This window comes from Cyrtonyx montezumae, unplaced genomic scaffold (genome assembly GCF_038088225.1).
Source record: "Cyrtonyx montezumae isolate F1298 unplaced genomic scaffold, pur_monq_1.0 scaffold_3, whole genome shotgun sequence".
NCBI lineage: Eukaryota > Metazoa > Chordata > Aves > Galliformes > Odontophoridae > Cyrtonyx > Cyrtonyx montezumae.
Genome location: NW_027072034.1, coordinates 55779573 through 55799713, shown reverse-complemented (window position 1 = coordinate 55799713; position 20141 = coordinate 55779573). Strand labels below are relative to the sequence as shown.

Genomic DNA, 20141 nt, shown 5'->3' with positions numbered 1-20141 from the left:
ATTGCTTTAACTCCAGTCTTTCAATCCTGCCTCTGAATATCACTCATTGGGTGAAATGAAAAAAACACCAGCTAGTGCTAGAAGTCCTGAATACAGCAAGCAAAAGGAAGTGAGATTACACACTGGGAATAGACTGCCTTTGAAAATGTTCCTGCATTATCCACTGAGGAGTTTTAGTAGGGTTAAAAAAAAAAAAAAAGCTAGTTAAATACTTGGAAAACTCAATTACTAACAACAGATGAGAACAGGATAACACTCTGGACAGGGTTTGCAGTGTACACAGAGGATTAACTGTTCTCAGGATCAAATATAGAGCAGAAATTGGATTTGTAGGCCATGTTTTTACCCATCCTATCTCATAGCAAAATGTAATGCGATTAGTTGTAAACTGGTATGTCACATAGTGAACACTGGGGTCCCTTAGTTATATCTTCATCATGACCCTTAATATTAAACTAGTTTTCTGAGTGAGAAAGCCAGACAGATACCCGCGGTCCTAATCTCTCGTTTTAAAATTCTTATCCCCTGTCAAAGGTGGATACTATGGATGAAGAGAGAATGACCTGTCAGAGGAAGAGTTTCCAAAAAGTGCAGAGCTTTCTCCAGGACAGACAGCAGCTCCCAGTTTCAGCCTCAAAGAAGGCATCACTCTTGAGCCACGCTGTCCCACTTTACAGTTACTGCATGCTTCATCAACTTATTTCCACTCCAAAAAGGGTGGTGAAGTCCCTCAACACTGTGAACCTGGGTCCAAACCACAACCAGTGCCAGTGAAGTATCACCGTGGAGACACAGACCAAATAGCAACAGCTATACCAGGGCATATGCTACCTTCAGAGGTCTGAAGAAGATGCCCACTTCTCCACCCAGGGCCAAGAGGTCTGACTGTTCTCAAAGCTGCAGGACAACAACCTTCTCTAGCCATGGGGAAAAACACATGTCCCAGCTTGCTGAAATGTGGCCACAAGCCAGAAGTCACTGTACTGGCTTCATGGTGCTAATGGCCCTGCTACGGTAATGGACTTGAGGCAAATAGGATTCCTATACTGTGGTGGAGCCATCAATAGTACACAGCACTGCCCAAAATACATTCCAGTTGTATTCCACAGACACACACAACTGACACCAGCTTTATTGGGAACATAAACATGCAGGCAATAACAGGAACAATTGCACAGTTCTGGGAAATGTTTGAGGCTGTCTGCTTTGTTTTAAGAGGAGGAAGTTGGTCAGGAAAGCTCAGCAGGTTGCAAAAGCAGAGAACTTTAGTAGCGTATACTCTGTGATTAGGAGGGGAAAAAAGGAACAGCTGGAAACAACCACATACACCCTAAGATGAGTATCTAAGTACAGTGGGTGATTCACAAATCCACTTTTAGTAAACTTAAAATGAAATGTCAAGTATGGAAAGATATATAGCACGTATGAGGATAGCTCATAATCTAGAAAATAATATCTACAGTCCTTGTTTTTCTTCCCACTCTTTCACTACCGCATGGAGTAAAGGGAGGCATTAACGCTCCTCCTCAGTGCACTGAAAGCTCCTGCTGCTTTCTGTGAGTCAGGTCACCTTTCTTACCTTTAATATGTATTTTTAACCTTTTCCTCTGCCCCAGTCAATAATTGATTTCCAGAAAAAGAAACCTCAATACCTGAAATAGCCCTCCCACCACATCACAAGCCTTACCCTGTGTTCAGACATAATTAACATCATCTGCTTCACTTCTGCAGATACCAGTTGTTGGTAAAGGAGCAGTTTCCCAGCACTCTGTCAGCCAGTTTTAGCAGCTAACACTCCAATGGGATGCTGCATTCTGCTCCGAGCAGGATTCCATACTATCTCACCCTGATTAGCTCTGTTTTATTGCTTTGTTTGCTACTATATTTTAAAAAACAAGGGTCAATCACAGAAACAGTTGGAAGAACAACCTTTTAGAACACACCCAGGCATTAATCCCACCCAGTTCCTCACTAAAAAACACTAACTACCCCAGCAATCAAATGCCTTGGGATTTACTATGTAAATAAATTACCTACTGTACCTTCATCTGGGTCAGGAAACAGGGAAGGTGAGTGTGTGTTTCTGTAACAGTCATAGCTATCTGTTGAGGAGATAGATGTCATCCAGTTAATGATGCCTGGCTGAAAAATAAGAGGACTTTTAACCACCAGTGCAAAGTGAGACCTGAAGTATGGCTCCAGCATCAGAACAAGGGTTTGTTGAATCACATCTCATGCACAACAGGACTGAGTCAGGGTGGCCAGACATTGCACTGTTGTCCTGATTCTTCCACTATTTCAGGAGGAAAGATGGTAAGACAGGTTTACTTAAACCTTCAGCTTCAAAAGTCATGCTCATATTGATCTCAGCCTAGACCCTTATGAGGTTATTGGTGGGCACGGAGCTGGATGTGTGAGTCAGGGTAAAGTGAACTGGGTGGTGGATGTGACAAGAAGCCAGAAAAGCTCATGCTGGAACAACAGCTGGAGGTGTGCTTGGCAGAGGAAAGTGTCAGGGAGCATGCTCCCTGGAGCACACCTCCTGTAGTGCAGCCTCTCCAGGGCCCACTGCTGCCTCCAAAACTCCTGGAGTTGCCATTTTCCAAGGCAATCAATAGATGCCCACCCTTCTTCCTGCCACATCATCACACCTTCTCCCTCTGTGGCTTCACTTTTGTGGGCAGCAGAGGTCTGGGTCAGACGTCACGCGACATATCCTTGCTACCAGGAGTGTGGGATCATGTCACTGAGTGCCAAGTGAATGCTGTGGTCTCAGTCCCACTGCTGGCCTTTCAAGGTCTGAGCTCTGACCTTGCAGCAGGAACAGTGCAGAATGATAGATTGTGGGAAACTGGGCACAGTCAGGGGGGAAACGCTCTCTTCTGCTTACAGCAAACTTAAGGTGAAGTAATCAAAAAGATGGTGCACTTTTGTACTACCCAAGCAGCTCCCTATATCTGGAAGATATATGTTCAGAAGAAACAAGGTCACTTTCAAAATCCAGGGTGTTGCTTAATTAAATCTGTGTTTGTTGCCATCCTGCAGCTCAGCTGCATTGTGAGATACCTTCTGCCATCAGTCGTCATACATTACTGCTCTACTTCAGAGCATCACAATTAGGTCTCCTGAGCTTTCTTCCTTTATCAAAATGAAGCACAGGTATTAAAGCAGGAGAGGAGAAATATTCCAGCTCACGAGTCAGATCAGATAATTGGAATTATAGTATTAAGCCTTAAAATTGTCCCAGTTCAAGCCTGAATAGACTTCATCTCTCACTGGGAACTAATTGTCCTTTTTCTCCTCTGTCTTTTTTTTTTTTTTCCTCCTTCTGCTGTTCGGTTTGGAAGGTGATCTTCAGTAAATACTGCAACTCCAGGGATATTATGGACCTCTTCTGCATTGCAACGGGGTTACCAAGGTAAGACTCTCATTTACGACGTGCATTTCACTATTGCTTTGCTACTCCTAGGGCCCTAAATGATCTGGTTACCTGCTTTCCCAGCTTCTCATTCCAGACTGCTGGAAGAAGTTGGGGCTGTGCAGAGAACCCAGCTGGAGAATTGCACAAAGCCCTATCAAGTGTTTAGCCATGTACCCTACAGAAATTACAGCCAGCACACAAGTCTAGCCAAGAGCATATGCAGGCTCTGCGCACCTACCAGTTGTACTCGCTACATTTTTCCCCCCAGAGACTGAAACATCATCATACTTTTAAAACATGATTTTTAAGTAAAGAACTTGAAGCTAATGAGAAACACTGCCACTAAATCATAGAAAACTGTTTGTGTTGGAAAGGACCATCTAGTTCCAACCCCCTGCTATAGGCAGGGACACCTCCCTCTAGGCCAGGTTGCTCACAGCTGCATCCAGCCTGGCCTTGAGTGCTTCCAGGGAGGGGGCATCCACAGCATCACTAGGCAACCTGTGCCAGTGTCTCACCACCGTCACAGTAAAGAATTTCTTCCTAATATCTCTTCCAGTTTAAAGCCATTTCCCTTTGTCATCTTACTACCTGCCTTTGTAAAAAAGTCCCTCCCCAGCTTTCCCGTAGGCCCCTTTCAGGCACTGGGAGGCTACTATAATGTCCCTCTGGACCCTTCTCATCTCCAGGCTGAAGAGCCTCAGCACTCTCAGCCTGTCCTCACAGGGGAAGTGTTATTTAGATACACTACAGACTACTGACAGGCTAAGAGACCTGAGGCTGTTCAGCGTGGAGAAGAGATGGCTCCGAGCTGACCTGAGTACAGCCTTTCAGTATCTAAAGGGGGGCTGTATGAAAGAAGGGGACAGACTCTTTAGGAGAATCTGTTGTGACAGGACAAGGGGAAATGGTTTCAAACTAAAAGAAAGGAAACCTAGGTTGGTTATAATGGAAAATTCTTCTACAGTGAGGGTGTTGATATGCTGACACTGTTGTCCAGAGTGGTGCTGAATGGGGCGCACCATCCCTGGAGATTTTCATGGATAGGCTGGGCAGAGCTCTGAGCAACCTGATGTAGCTGTAGGAGCCCATGTTCATTGCAGGGGAGTTGGACCAGATGGCCTTTAAGGGTCCCTCCCAACTCAAATTACTCTGTGATTCTGTGATTCTAATCTCAGATATGAGATAGTAAAAAAACATGCCCTCAGAACCATTTTACAGAATTAAGGGATGGTGGTCTGCCAGCCGTGTCACAACCCCACCCTTACCAGGGGGAATCTCCTCTCGAGCAGTGCTGGACAGATGTGCAGCCGCACTCAATAAGCCATACCATTTACCTCTGTACATACAGGTTGATCATAGCAAAAAAAAAAAAACAAAAAAAAAACCAGGAAAGAAGGAACTCAATCCTTTAATCATGGGTATGTTGCATGATTCCAGCTTGAGACTGAAAGACAAAATTGTCCATAGTCTATTCTGAGTCTGTACTTACTTGGAATTTGCATAGGCTGCAGGACATAGTCACTGCTATTTGCTTTTTATCCTTGTTATTTCCTCCCATTTGACATCAGAGACCTTAATAACTCTCCTTTGCCTGTGACATCAAGTACTTCCACTCTATCAATCAGGAAATATTGTTTAGCAGTCAGAGTCATTAATGAGTAGAGTGTTCCCAGCATCTCTGGCCTTCTATTTTCAGCAGAGGGCTTTCACAGTCTTCCACAATTGTTCAAAGAATCAGAAAATCATTTGAGTTGCAAGAGACCCTTAAAGACCATCCAGCCCAACCCCCCTGCAATGAACAGGGACACCTATGTCTAGACCAGGTTGCTCAGAGCTCCATCCAGCCTGACATTGAATGTCTCCAGGGACGGGGCAACTACTCTGGACAACTTGTGCCAGTGCCTCACTACCCTTATTGTAAAAACTTTTAATTGTTTGTTGTAATCAGGTTCCTGGAGCCAAAGGAAACATCCAAGGCTTATATGTGAGCCTATGAGATCACACCTAGCACAGGATGAAAATAAAGGCTCCATATTCAGCAAGACATCTGTTTTGTTTGTTTTGTTATAGGAGTAACCAGATAATTTAAATACTGGCAGTAATTTGTGTAGTGTGAGTCAATATGTAGATACCTAGTTGATGTATCACAAAACAGAGCTTCTTCAGCAGAAACTATTAGTTGATGAGTTAACAGCATGAACAAGTTAGCAGGGAGCAAAGTTTTCTCTGAGGTCAAAGATGACCATGTGTTTCCATCTCTGGTAAATTAAATGCGTGAAACATCAAACCTACTCTGACCTTTCCTGTGACAAGTTAGAGTGTGTGTGGGGCAGCGACAGGAGTGTTGCATAGGGAAAACTGGCCACAGAAGCACAGGATCTCAGTCAGTGTTTCTCACTCAAATAAAGATCTCTGGAACATACTTTTCAGGAACACAACCATCTCCCTCTTAACGGCAGATAATTGCATGGTGTCCATTGATCCAACGATGCCTGCGAACTCAGAGAGGTAAGTCCTGTGGTAACCTGCTTTTCAGAGGGGGGTGATGCCCAAGGGAAAGTGGGTGTTGGGCTGCAGATGCCTCTTGTATGCACCGTGAGGCAAGCAGCTCTCCAGGGGGAGCTGATAGAGAGAGCTGCATGCTAACTTGAAATGCTGATGCCAGCTAGTTTTGAAGATTGAAATAGAAAATATAGTTGGAAAAAATTGCACTTTTAAGTATTGATGTTGAACGTCTATTCCCATTCCACTCCACATACTGTCAAGGCTCCCAGCACCTTTGTTGCTCTGTTAGGACCAACAGTGACTTCAGCTCCAAGTGAAAGCGCAGTCTTTGATGAAGTTAGGCCTCTTCCATGCTGGCATCAGCCCTTCCTTTCTTCAGATCCCTTTTTCTTTTTCTCCTTGGCTTCCTGTTATTTGTTCAACTTTGCACTTTTATTTTCACCCTGACTGCTTGCAGTTACCACATTTGCTTTTACTTATTTCATTGTATATTTCATCATTACTTGTCACTGTCATCAAGAACAATGATGCCATGTTCTGGGCATCTCAATATAAGGACATAAAACTATTAGAGAGTGTCCAAAAGAGGGCTGCAAAGATGCCTGAGGGCAAGGGGTGTGAGGAGCAGCTGAGGTCCCTGGGTGTGCTGAGCGCAGAGCAGAGGAGCTGAGGGGAGGCCTGATGGCGGCTGCAGCTCTCCCAGGGAGCGGAGGGGCAGCGCTGAGCTCTGCTCTGTGTGACAGCGACAGGGCCCGAGGGAACGGCATGGAGCTGTGTCAGGGGAGGGGCGGCTGGGGGTTAGGGACAGTGCTGCACCACAGCGCCGTGGGCATGGCACAGGATGCACAGGGCAGGGGGCACAGCCCACAGTGCTGGAGTTCAGGAAGCATTTGGACAGTGCTCTCAGAAACATTGTCTGATTCTGGGTGATGCTGTGTGGAGCCCAGAGCTGGACTCAGTGATCCTTGTGGGCACCTTCCAGCTCAGGATATTTATGGTTCTGTTGTTCTGTGATACTTCTCAGAGAATGCATATGTGAAATGCAAGCTGCAATCTCAGCAATGCTAACACCAACCCTCTCCAACTCTTCCAGGTCTCCATACAGAGTGATACCTGTTGCCACTGGGCAGCTTTCAGGTAAACAATTCTTTTGAATTGAATTTGCTAAAACTGTGGTTGCAATCACTTCCATGTGGAAATTACGTGGCTGTGACGCAAGGAATATGACCATCATGGTTGTAGCTATGGCAGAAAAAAAAGCATTCTGGAGGAAAGGTAAAATACTTGTTCCCACTCTTTAAAGTCCTTAAAGATGAAGTAGAATGATTGAGGTCCAGGGGACTTCTGAAGCACTTAGCTTGGACCCAACTCAGCACCACTGATGTCTCAGGGAAATCCCCTCCTGGAGCAGAAGTTCAGCTAAGGCATCGCCAACCACATCTGCAATCCTGTCGTGTAGTGCTTTGTTCATCTCTCAGCAAACCTCCGCTGAAAGCTGAGCATCATGGTTGAACTCCATGTTATTTCCAAATGGCTGAGAAGGGAGCAGAATTTCTGTTGTGGGCATGGTAGCCTGGAGTATAATAAATATTTAAAAACACCTGACACGATTAAAAGAGGTTAGGATAAAAGATGACATTTGGAGTACATTCCCTGGTGTACAGGGGTGTTTTCCATCATAGGCAGGACTGAAGTGGTTCTTCTGTCACTTTTCTTTGCACGTCACTGTCAGGATCAAACCAGAAGCTCTCAGGCACTGGAGCACAGCGTTTGCTTGGGGCAATTCCTGCACAGCATTGAGCTCATGGCAGCTTCCATCTGTGTTACTGCAGTATCTCCTATCACTGGCTCACCAGCAGCCAGGAGCAGGATTGTAGGGTGTATGCTGGGGAGGGAAGGGTAGATCAGTGGGAGACAATCTAGAGGAGTCAAATGGAAAGGTAGAAGAGGTGGAGACAAGAAATTAAAATAATCTTGGGAATGGAGGAAGAGCAGGAGTGAGGCAGGAGCTCTTGAGGCAGGAGCAAAGCAGATTGGCTGTTTCCCTGCTAGTTTTAGGTCCCACCTCTTCTCAATATCCAGAGGGAGATCAGTAATGAGTGGTGTCCCTAAGAGATCAGTACTGAAACTGATGCTCTTTAACATCTTCATCAATTACACCAATAGGGAAACTGAGTGCACCCTCATTTGTGGATGACACCAAGATGTGCTGTGCAGTCAGCATGTCTGAGGGACAGGATACCATCCAGAAAGAGACCAGACAGGCTTCAGCTGTGGGCCCAGGTGAAACTCATGAGGTTCAACAAATACAAATGCTAGGTCTTACACCTGGGTCATGGCAGCACCCAGTATCAGTACAAGCTGAGGACAAAAGGATAGAGCACAACCTTGGCAAAAATGACCTAAGGTTTTCTGGCCTATGGCAAGTTGAACCAGCAATGTGCACTCACAGTGCAGAAGGCCAACTATATCCTGGGACACATCCAAAGAAGTGTGAACAGCAGGGCAAGGAAAGTGATCCTGTCCCATTGCTCGGTGCTGGTGAGACCTCACCTGGAGTACTGTGTCCAGATGGGGAGTCCCCAGTACAAGAGAGACATGGACCTCTTGGAGCATGTTCAGAGGAGGGCCACAAAGTGATCCAAGAGGTGGAACAGCTCCCCTACAAGTTCAGGTTGAGAGAGCTGGGGCTGATCAGCCTGGAGAAGAAAATGCTCTGGGGAGAGCTGAGAGTATCCTTTCTGTATCCAAAGGGGGGCTGTGTGAAAGAAGGGGACAGACTTTTTTAGCAGGGTTTGTTGTGGCAGTGTATGTGGACTGCTGAATCAGGGCTTGAACCACTGCTGGATCAGCTGAGGTGAGCACTGAGTCAGCCGCAGGAGCACAGGTGAAGGCAATGCACTGTGTGACCGGAAGGGGTGCAGTCTGGCTCCACCTCTCCCAGACCCCATTTAAGGGCTGACCACCACTGGGGAAGGATCTCTTGTTGGAGATCCCTCCCATGTAGAGTTCTGGGTGAGCCTTTCCTTATTTACTGGTTGTCTTTATACCGTCTGGATAAATCATATAAAAATATACTGTCCACCTTCATTATTTTGTGTAGGTACTATTCTTCTGGGGTATTTACCCTTCAGGTAGGATGAGTGGAAATTTTTTCAAACTGAAAGAGGAGAGATTTAAGGTGGATATAAATATGAGTATAGATATGAGAAGCTTTTTATTTTAAGTGTGGTGAGGCACGGTTTGCCCAGAGAGGCTGGATGGGGTTCTGAGCAGCCCGATGGAGCTGCAGGTGTCCCTGGTCATTGCAGGGCAGTTGAACCAGATGGCCTTTAAGGGTCCTTTCCTTCTCCCTTCTCAAATGATTCTATGATTCTCGCTTAGGCTTTTGTGAGAAAACATTATGTCTGTGAGCCCTGTCTTTCTGAAAGGGGAAGGGTAGGAAAATACACCCACTGTAAGATGCACCCATGTTCCTTGTGGCAGAAATGTCTGCAGGAGAGGGCACAGCAAGGCAACGTAGGAGAATGCCCAGGGAGATGCAGAGAGGCCACAGCGAGCTCCTTGTGCATGCAGAGAGCAAAGGAGAGCAGAGAGCAGCTGGAAAACAAGGAAGAACTTTATCACGGTGAGATTTGTTGTAAGTCATAAACAGGTCCCAGGTCAACAGTGAAAGCCAGGGGACACACGTGACCACTAAGGGGAAGGAAGCTGTCTGCTGAACTATTTCCTGATCCTAACGAACTCAGCAGGAGCAGCAACACGCTGCATGCATGCATGATCAGATCAGAGAAGGAGAGATCTCGGTTGGAGGACATTTATCTGCCTGAGATAGAGAAAGGCAAATGCTGTTGGGGCAGCACCAGGGAATTCTCCTGTGGTGTACCAGTAGGAAAGCTGGACAAAGGACTTTCTAGAAAATATCTATTTTTCTACTTCCCCCCTCCCCCCAATGTGATGCTAGCTGTATATTTTTATAAGACCATACAAGACTTTTCACAGTTTCCCAAGGCCCTCATTCTTCAGCCCAGCTGACAGCCCATGGTTCTGCTTTATTCTGAATACAGCTCACTGTGTTGACAAGGTCTCCTCTCCCTTCTACTGTTTTGTAAAATAAGGATTTCCAAAGGTTCAAACTGAAAAGGGCAAGAAAAGTTCTGGTGGTATCTTGCCAAAGCATAAAACAGAGTCTGCGATGGAAAGAGGCAGAAAGCTGAACTGTGTCTGATGGAACGAGTGTTCCTTGGTGTCAGTTTCTCTTTCACATGGGTTGTCATTAATCTTAAGCATTCCTCACGTTTTGCTGAGAGTAGGAAGAATGATCAGAGTGGGAAATTTTTCTTCATTAAAAGAGAAAAAAAAAAAACAACAGCGCTGTTTTGGCCATTGCTTCTGAAATGGCTCTGCCTGTGTGATTCTGCCTCCCAGATGACTCCCCCCCAAAGGCAAAGGGGGTCACCGTTTCCAGAGTGTGGGAGCTCCTGTGCCTCTTTCCAGCAGTCTCCCAAGCAGCTGCATGAGAGCGGTCCATGCTTCAGCAGATCAAAGGCTGTAAAAGGTGGAACTGGAAAAGGTGATCCTTCCAGACAAGAACACAAGCAGTGGCTTCCATCCAGTGGAGGAGATATCCACCAGAGTCCTACTAAAATACTGTTCTTCATTTCCTGGCCATAGCCAGGGGAGATGGTTGGAATTAAAGAGATTATTACTCCAGCATCTGCTGGATGCAGATGTGGTCTCACAACCAGTTGTTTGTGAAGTTGCTGCATCTACCACCTGCTATCCTCTGCTCTTGTCCCCCTCTTTGAGGTGCTTGGGTTCCCAGGCAGTCACTGTGTTCACCTGGCCTGCAGAGCTCCTCCTTACAGCATCTCACCCCTCTCAGCAGCAGAGGGGCTCTGGTCTGCGTGCTCAAGGTGAAATGGGCTCACAGCTCACAAACTGGTGGCTGCACTGAGGTTGTAATTGGTGCTCAGGCACTCTGCAATATTGTGAAGATGACAGTTAAGGGAACAAGTCCTGGCAGCTTGCTCTTGAGAAGGAAAACTGAAAACTACAAGGATTCTGACAGCATAGAGGAAGAAGCTGTTGAGCTCAGCAGAGATCCTGAACCATGGTGGTCCTGCATGGGAGGAATCATGGGCTGGGGATTTCCAACCGTGCCCAGGTTAGCTGAGTGAGCCCATGAAGATCTCACCAGTGATATCATCCAAAAGCACATGACGTGTGCTGAGTGTGGTCCCCATTCTCCACACACCACAAGTTATGTTTTTTTTCTTGTGGGGTCTCCAATATGAGCAGCCCCGGTTTCCAACAATTCCCAGAGAGAGCAATGCTCTCGCTCCTGTCTTGATGGGGCTGGAGGCCACTTCAGCACATGGGTTTCCTGGGCAACTCAATTCACAGGGTCCTGTGCAGGTACCTATTTGCTGCTGATAAAACAACAGAAGCTCCCCTTCATTTCTAAATCTCCATATTCTTGTTTTCTTTCAGAAGCATGTGCATGCCCATAGGTCAGGTGAGCGAGAAGAGGCAGAGACCACATTAGAAAAATCCCCGCTGCCCCTCTGCTGCCCCCATTGCTGCCTGCTGTGGGGCAATTCCCTTGGGATGACTCACCTGCCAGGGCTTACACATGCAGCCCAAACTATTGCAAGCTGCCAAGTGAGTCTGGCACTCAATATGGTGCAAAACATGGATGCTGACTTTATGCACACCTCCTCCCAAGGCTTCTGCATGCCTGCCTATGTGTTTCCTAAATCCCTCTGACTGCCCAGAGCCAAACAAACCTCAGAGAGGGAAGCACAGGTGGGTGCCCCACCATGGGCACAGCGCACATGAGTATGAGGAGCAGGGCAAGCACCCACATTCTTGCAACATCACTTGGCCATGGCAGAAAAGAGATGGATCAGCCTGTGCCCCACTGGGCAGGATGGATGCACCCCAGCATGCTGGCCCTGTGAGCTGGGGAAAAAAGCCCAGATTTGCAGGGCACCTGAGTTTGTAACCCTTGCTGTCAGCTTTTTGCTGCTGCCTGCAGGAGCTGCAACCCAAAGGTGGGATTACCCCTTTCTCAAGGGGATATTGGGGTAAAAAGTAAAGCAACTGAGGCACATAGGTAGTGTGGGCACCTGGGGTGTCACTCCTGCCTTAAAGGGTGAGGAAGAGCAGGCAGACACTAATGGAGTGATTGGACTGAGGCGATCTTAGTGGTCTTTTCCAAACTTAGTGTTTCTACAGTTCTATGAGCAAAGGGACGCTTATCCTTTCTGTTCCACGGTAGAGGGAACACACACGACTAAATGTCTCATTTTCTTCTGAACTGGGATTTACCGGAGGTCCGCCCCTCCGACAGGAAGGGGGCAGAGAAATGGCTCATTGTCCCTTTAAGATGAGACAAACTGCCACTCTTAGTCATATATCTGTACTGCACCCTAGGGTTATAAAAACATACATCTTCGTTTTGAAAGTCTTTTATTACATCCATAAACATCAGATTGCAGCTGACTGTTCCTGGGATGAGAGCGTCCCAGTACTCCCAGTGAGTTTTGACAAGGGGAGGGAGCGAGAGGCAGCCTGGCTGCTCTCTTACTGGAGCGGTGTTATCGGGGACTTGCCAGCTTCCCGCACGCTGTCAGAGCTCAGAGCGGTGCCGGGGAGGAAGCGGGTGGCCCTGCTAAATCTCGCCACCGGACTCACACATTGTCCTGGTGCACGGTAAGCTTTCCTTGCCTCTTAGTTAGGGCGCAGTGCTTGCTCGGTCAGACCTTCAGGGCTGGACTTGGTTTCTTTTAGGGGTGAGGAAACTGGGAAATGGGTGTTTGTGATGGGAACGGATGTCATCTTGCAGCCGGCTGCTCTGCAGGGAGTTGGGCTGCAGCAGGAATGAGGAGGTTTGCTGGAAGCCCTCCATTCGCTGAGTGCTTGTTCCACTTTGGGACCTAGGGAAGCAGGCAGAGAGCTTTGTGCAGAAATACTCCCGAGGATTATTTCTGGCATCAGGTCTGAGGGGTTGCAAACCTTTTTCAACAAGTACAGGAGCTGTTATCTAGGGGAACGCCATGAGTGCTGAGCTGCATTTCTGTCTGATTCATTTTGTGCTGGTGCAGAAGTAGCTCAGGAAATGCCACTGGGGTATTTCAAGGCAGAGGGTGCTCACCGACTTGCAGCATGCATACAAAGCAGCACGCCTCTGCTCCCAGAGCTCTGGAGCCCAGTGTCCTGGCTGAGAGATACCCAACGGATCTCTCACTGCCTTCACACCGTGTGCCTCCCAGCACACTCCTGGCAGAGTTTTCCTGCAAGCTGCAGGCAGTGGGGGAAAGGTGGGGGCACAGCCCAGCCTTCCTGCCCCAGTGCGGACATGTCTCAAAGGACCAGAGTGCCTTTTTGATTCACTGTCAGTGCCCCTTGGCAGAGATGCTGTTTCTCTTTCCCATGCAATCTTTTTTTTTTTTTTTCCTCACATCTCCCTTCTGTTTGTTGTTGTTGTTTCTTTCTTTAGAGAAAGAAGAATTGTTCCAGAATTTATTGGGACAGATTGCTGAGCAGTTCTCAAGGTAGGATGCTGACTGTCGTCATTTATTTAAAATTCTGTTTCTTCTATCAGCCAGAAGTGAATTGCTGCCAGGATGCAGAGGGGTGTTTAAGGTCTCTCTCCAGTCCCACTCCCACGCCACATTCAGGCCCCATGCACACACCCCTCCTGCTGAGAGCAGTGCAGTATCTTCAACCAGGAGCAGCCCTAGCTTCTCTTTGATCTAAAAAAGAGATCACATATTAAATATAAATGCTCTTACTGTGCTTCTGCATTCGTGGGAAACGAAACAAATATTTCTATGCAGAACACAGAAACCATCAGATGTGTTCCATTTTGTCCCTTTAACACACAAAGCACTCTCCTCAGTGCGAACTTCTGAACATCCATAGAGCTGCTAATTTTGCACCAGTCGATTTCCACAGGGCAGAACAAACCCACCACATCCCAGCAAACCTCCAGCATCACTCAGAGGGCAGCTCAGCCCCAGGACATTGCTGTTAGGAAGCAGTATGGGTTTGCCTTGGCTCCAGGGGGGACACAACAGAGAGTCACTGCCCAGAGAGGTGTGTAGGGCCACAGTGCAATCCCAGAACCATTGCCATGGAAAATCTCCTTTTACTTATGGCAGTCCCCAGCAGTCTGATGGACCCTCTGAGAAGCATGGAGGGTTCCAGAAGTTGGCAGTTAGGGTGGATGCTGTATGACATTAACGCATGGGGGTTTTCTTTCCAGGGTTTTTAAAATCAATGAACTGAAAACGGAAGTAGCTAATCACTTGGCAATGCTGGAGAAAAAGGTGGAACGTGAGTGTCCCTTTGCTGCCATCATGCCGTCCCATCCCGGGGCACCCCTCCTGCAACCCTGCCCTCCTCATCCTCAGTTCTGGCCCCCCCCCGCCACTCCATTATTTATGATAATTCTATGTCACCCTCCTCCTTTTGCTTTTTTTTCTGCTGGGAATGGGGCTGGGCTATTTTCCATGCACAGTGGAGCAGACCCTGATCCCCACGGGGCTACTTCTCGTTGCAGCATGCCCCTGGGGTCCTGTCCATCCCTAGGGCCATGTGCAGCAGGCACACCGTATCGCTTCCTGCTCACCCAGCTTGTTGAGTGTACTGACAGTGACACGATTGTTTTTAGTTGCTGTGCAACAACAAAGTAAAGTTCATCTGGCCGAAGAGCTCCTTTTATTTCCAGGTAGCATCCCACTTCCATTCTTCAGTCTGCCAGTGTAGAATGGGCCCAAGAAAGGCAGGGTGGAGAGGGGGGGTGGATAAGGCACTGTCACATGGCACAGTTTCAGCTGCCAAAGACCACATCCTCATTGAGATGCAGCATTTAAACTTCCCTGCTTCCACAGCTGCAGAATGCACTTTCTCACTGGGCTGGCTAGAAAAAGCAAGAAAAAACCCAAAAACTAAGCTAAAAAATAAACCACCAAACCAACAACAAAATTTGTGATTCACAGAAAGAGTTGTTTTCTTGAAATTTCTCCCAACCAGAATCTACCTTGACCCCCACATCTGCTCAGTGAAAGAGAAGACTTCGTCAGCAAAGCAGGGAGAAAAATGTCCTTTTCCAGGGACAGCCACAGGGGAGCCCTCCCGAGGTCACCTCTGTCATCCCCAGGCTGTAAGGGCACCCAGCTGCTCAGTATGCAGCCTCCAAACTGCCACGGAGCCAAACCTACAGCTCCCAGCTATGAGCCTAAAAGGCAGAGCTGAGAGGAAAGAGAGCTCCCAACCCAAGCAGGGATCCCAGAGCCTGCTTTGAGAGCCCTGCTGCGGGGCTGTATGCAGCCCAAGGATTTCTTTAGACAGCACAGGGTCTTTTCAGAAGGTATTCCTTAATGCAGGATAATATAATGGGCCCTTCATCAGTGCATGTGGCAAGGCCATTTATCATCTGCAGCCAAACTGGGAAAAGAATCGTGCTTTTGTTTTGCCTCCTTTGGAGATCCCCTTCCCTCCATGCTCATATGTGATCTCTAGGACACACACTCCCAGTGGGATGTGTGTGCAGGAACGAGTGTTCATAACAGCACCATCACCTCACAGAGCCCACTCACAGCCTCCTGTCCAGAGACTGCATCACAGGGATGTGTTTCAGGGACCTTTTAAGGGATTTTTTTGGACCCAATCTAAAGCCTGTGAGTTGTCCATAGAAAAGTTCTCCATGCAAGGAAGGCACTGGTAATACTTGACACCATGGTTCTACTTGCTCTGGAGCTGGCAAGACCTTTCTCAGCACCTCACATCTACCTTATGAAAATAATTATGTAAATTCCCCATTCCCCCGGAGAGGATTTGGAAGCAAGTAAAAGAGGCTCAATAGGAAAAATACTCAGGGCTGCCATTTTGCACCATATACCACTTCCCCCTGCAGCCACCCACCCCCTGTCCTGTAGGGCTGTAACGCTGCTCTGTTCTCACTCTTCCCATGGTAAGCATATGGCTTCTGTTCTCTCATTGAGATTGCCCAAAGAAATTGCTTCCAACAGCTCTAGACAAAAATAATGTGTTCATCTGGAAATAGGATTTGGAAGCAGGTAGTATCTCTATAGTCAAGCATAAATCACAGTATCATTGAATCAGAGAATCACAGAATTGTTGGGGTTGGAAGGGACCTCAAAACCCACCCACCCCAACCCCTGCCATGTGCAGGGCTTCTCCCTACCAGCTCAGGCTGCCAGGGTCCCATCCAACCTGGACTAGAGCACCTCCAGGGATGAGGCAGCCAAACCAAACCCCTTTCCCTTCCCTCTCCTGATAAACAAAATTTTTTGCCTGGTTCAAAATTCTTTTTTTCCCCTTTCCTAGTTCTTCATCCCAAAACAGCCTTTGCAGTTACTACCAGCACAAAGATGTTATCTTCTTATGTGCAGAGCTGTGCCCTTCCAAGGCAGCTTTTGATCACTTGGATGCTCCCCTCCAGATCAGTGTGATTCTACAATTCTATGATTCTAAACAAAGGAGCTGTGAAATGATGGCAGGTGAATGCCACAGCCCTCACAGATGGTGCCATGTTCCATCCTTGAGCATGCTGGTAGCTCACAAGAGGGAAGGGAGGATATTCTCACCCTCTCTTTGCACGGGGCTCTCCCAGCTGCATGGCCTGAAGTGCTGCAGCACAATCCGGCAATCAAACTTTTCTCCTCATGGCTTTTCTAATTGCATAGAGAGGGGTATAGAATTTTCTGTGTCACATGCAGAAATAGCCTTTGATTACAACATTGATTAGCAAAAGCAAGCGACGGATCTTCAATACCCATAAAAATGAAATCAATGGTTACAGCCAAAACTTTTCGACATTTCTCTCTCTCCTGCAGTTTCACTTTGGTCTCTCTGCACCCAGCGGTGCCTCTCGGAGCCTCTCAGTGCCCTGCATGACCTTTCAAATTAAAACTTTTAATCTTAATGGGAATTCTAATCCCACTGGGACGCGTTTGCTGAGCTGCATTTATCATCCCATCGCAGGAGGGGTTTTGCTCAGGATTTCCTTTGATTCCTGCTCTACAGCAGAGAAATGAAGAAGCTGGCTGCTGCTCACAGTTGCGGGAAAGCTGAGGTGCTGAGGCCAGTCTGCGAATTAAAAGGCTCGTGCTATTATCTAAAGCTGGCAGCTGAGAATGCCTGTGGGGTTCCTTGACACACTGCTTTGGCAGCATCTGTGTATGCGGGGTTCGCTGGCTGGCTGAGCTGCCCCCTTATTGAAACCCTTTGAAATTCTTCACAGCTGTGAAAGGAGAGCCTTCGGATTCTGCCATGGTAACACCCTGGTGTTTTCCTTTGTTGACAGTGGAAGGCCTGAAAGTCGTGGAGATTGAGAAATGCAAGAGCGACATTAAAAAGATGAGGGAGGAAATGGCAGCAAGAAGCAGCAGGTAAGTTCTGCGCCAGCCCTAGCAGAGCAAAAAGCAGCTGCTTACAGGCCCTCCTGCAACATTTCTGCAGGATCCAGCTGCCTGCCAGGCTTAGAAGTACGGGAGCAAGGAAACAAACATTAGCATGAATTTAATATTTGAGGACACAGTGCCATTCATCTGTTCAAATAGTTTGGGCCATGTGAATAGAGAAACAAGTCTTGCAATGGAAAGCGACATTCTGCTTCACCACGCAGAATGGGAATTCTTCATTCAGATGGATGGGGAGAGGGGGAATGAGATGAGGGCTTCTGCAGAGTACAGTGCTTCAGTGGGTGTTCCATAGAGCTCAAGTTAGCTCCAGTAAGATTCAAACTATATTCTGGGAATATGGTAATATACGTGTAAAGGTTTTTCTGATTATGATCTCGTGCTATTATACAGTATCCATTTCAATTCTGAGAAGAAATCAGGAATTAACTTTCTAATAGGAGGGTTTGCTGCAGTTATCAAGAACGGTTTTGCTGTAATTAAAAGAACGGCAGAAAAAACATGCTTTGCAGGGGATGTGGTCTCAGCCAATGGTTCTGCCCTAGTGTCACTGGGGAGTCTACTCAGGATGAGCACATCATCACTGAGAGGCCATGAACACTGCTGGGAGAGTCACTAGAAGGATGCACCTTGCTCAGAGTGCAGTCAGAGGGGGCTTTGCAGCAAGGGTAGCTCTATGTGCTGACAGCTGCTTGTGTTACTTCTTCATTTAGGGTCAGATTTGGCAGCCTTTAATCAAAATTATTTCCCATTTCTGGGAATGCTTATAAATGTTACTATCCAGATGTACCAGGAGGCAAGGTGTTAATGCAGTCCTGTTAAGAGTAAGGCTGAATTCAGACATTGTACTAGCATCACTGGAGAGTAATGCTATTAATCTCAGGAGACCTGTTCCAGATGCACACCAGTATGACAGATTGCAGGCTGCCTCATATCCCCTCTAGGTGTGTGAGGAAATCTCCTTAGAAAAGTTGGGTAAAGCCAAAAAGCAATGCTTGCAGATTCACATTTGCAGAGCAGCTGCCACAAGCTTCAGGAAATACAAGGCTGCCCCAACGGCCATGACTCATTCCTTTGCCAGGTTGCCTTTTTACAGCCTATATTCTGTAACGCAAACAGCAACCTGGTAACAGAACAGCCGGAGCAGGGAGTGCTGCAGCTGCCCTGCACAGCTGACCCCAGCCAGGCTGGCTTCTGGTGCCCCTTGTCTCCTGCTGTGAGCAGGGGCTAGAAGTGGCTTGGCTGCTATGAGGTCCCCATTGGGAACTGCTGAGGACAAGCACTGGCTCTGACTCCCAAGAGGGTAAGGATCATAGAATCACAGAATCATTTAGGTTGGAAAAGACCTCTAAGATCATCTAGTCCAGCTACCAGCCCATCACCACCATGCCCATTGACCACATCCCTAGCTATGTTGAGAAAAATCATCACGCATGTGAAATGTGCATCTCTGCCCTGCAGAGCAGCAACCCCACTTGCGTCCAGTCAAATTGCTTTATCTTTTTTTTTCCAGTCTGTTTTTGTGTTCATGCTGGCAGATGCTATTAGCATTACAGTGCACTTAACTTCATCACCATTTGCAGATACAGATTCGTATTTGTAAAGCCCGACATATCCCAACTCTGCTATGTTCCCCAGTGTGGCCGAATGAAGTCTTTAATAGCTTACTGCAAGTGGCAAATAGAGGCAGTTGTCTGGTCCCCAGCTAGACCTAACAGCTCCCATTAGGTCAAGGAGTGCCCCAATCTCACTATTTTTATCTCATTAACACCTCTCACAGCAGAATTCTGAGAAAAATACTTTAAAAATGATGAAGACAGCTTTTATCCAACTGATAATTCTCTTGCACAGGGCAGGGGGAGGCAGAGGGCAGTGATGCGCTGGCACAGCTGTCCAGAGAGGCTGTGGTGCCCCATCCCTGGAGGCGCTCAAGGCCAGTTTGGATGGGGCCCTGAGCAGCCTGAGCTGCTGGGGAGCAGCCCTGCCCACAGCAGGGGTTGGGGCTTTGAGGTTCCCTCCAACTCAAACCATTCTGTGATTCTGTTAAATAATTCTGCTGGGAGATTCAGAAAAAAAAAAAAAAAAAAGAGAGAGAGAGAAATTGTATCAGAGGTCAACGTTAAGAGCAGAAAAATAGGCCTGATCAAATTACCAGCAGAGGAAAAGAAAATAAGGAGATGTGAAATCTGTGAAATTCTGAAAAAGTGAGTCAAGTTTTGTTAATGGTTGACTTTGGCTGCCTTTGTTTGTCAGGGAGGTTGAAAAACGAGAAGGGGTGATCCAAATGCTACCACTGGCAGGAGAAACGCAAAAAGCAAGATCAACATCACATGAGAGTTATCAAAGCCCATGTGATAAAACGTGCTGAACTGAAAAGCGTTATGTGATTGTGGGGGGTGACACTATGGAGACATCAGTTTTATTGTGCCCCTGTGGCAATGAAGCTGATTCTGCAGCTGGATACAAGTGCAGCACTGTAGATGTCCTGCAAAGGCTGTTGGCATCTCCCACCATCAGCCCTCTGCTAAGACGGGATAGAACAACCTTGGTGCTTCTGCACTCTGATTAGGCAGCTGGCACCTGTGTTAGTGGAATCATAGAATCATTTGAGTTGGAAAGAGTCTTTAAAGGCCTCCTGGCCCAGTTTCCCTGCAATGAACGGGGGCACCTTCAGCTGTATCAGGTTACTCAGCATCCCCTCCAGCCTGACCATGAATGTCTTCAGGAAGGGGGCATCTACCACCTCTCTGGGTTAGCAT

At 47.3% G+C, this 20141-nt stretch overlaps 1 protein-coding gene across 2 annotated transcripts in view; it reads left to right on the top strand.

Moving 5' to 3' along the window:
• PDE9A (phosphodiesterase 9A) overlaps nt 1-20141 on the top strand; it is a 41492-nt gene that overhangs the window by 6660 nt on the left and 14691 nt on the right. Inside the window, exons 2-7 of one of the 2 annotated variants that reach the window (XM_065741645.1) lie at nt 3348-3418; nt 5855-5932; nt 7023-7066; nt 13434-13488; nt 14202-14272; nt 17268-17352. In XM_065741645.1, coding sequence (XP_065597717.1) covers nt 3348-3418; nt 5855-5932; nt 7023-7066; nt 13434-13488; nt 14202-14272; nt 17268-17352 — 404 coding nt within the window. Of the gene's footprint in view, nt 1-3347; nt 3419-5854; nt 5933-7022; nt 7067-12353; nt 12647-13433; nt 13489-14201; nt 14273-17267; nt 17353-20141 lie in introns of those variants that run through there. The other variant, XM_065741646.1, reaches the window with a different exon arrangement.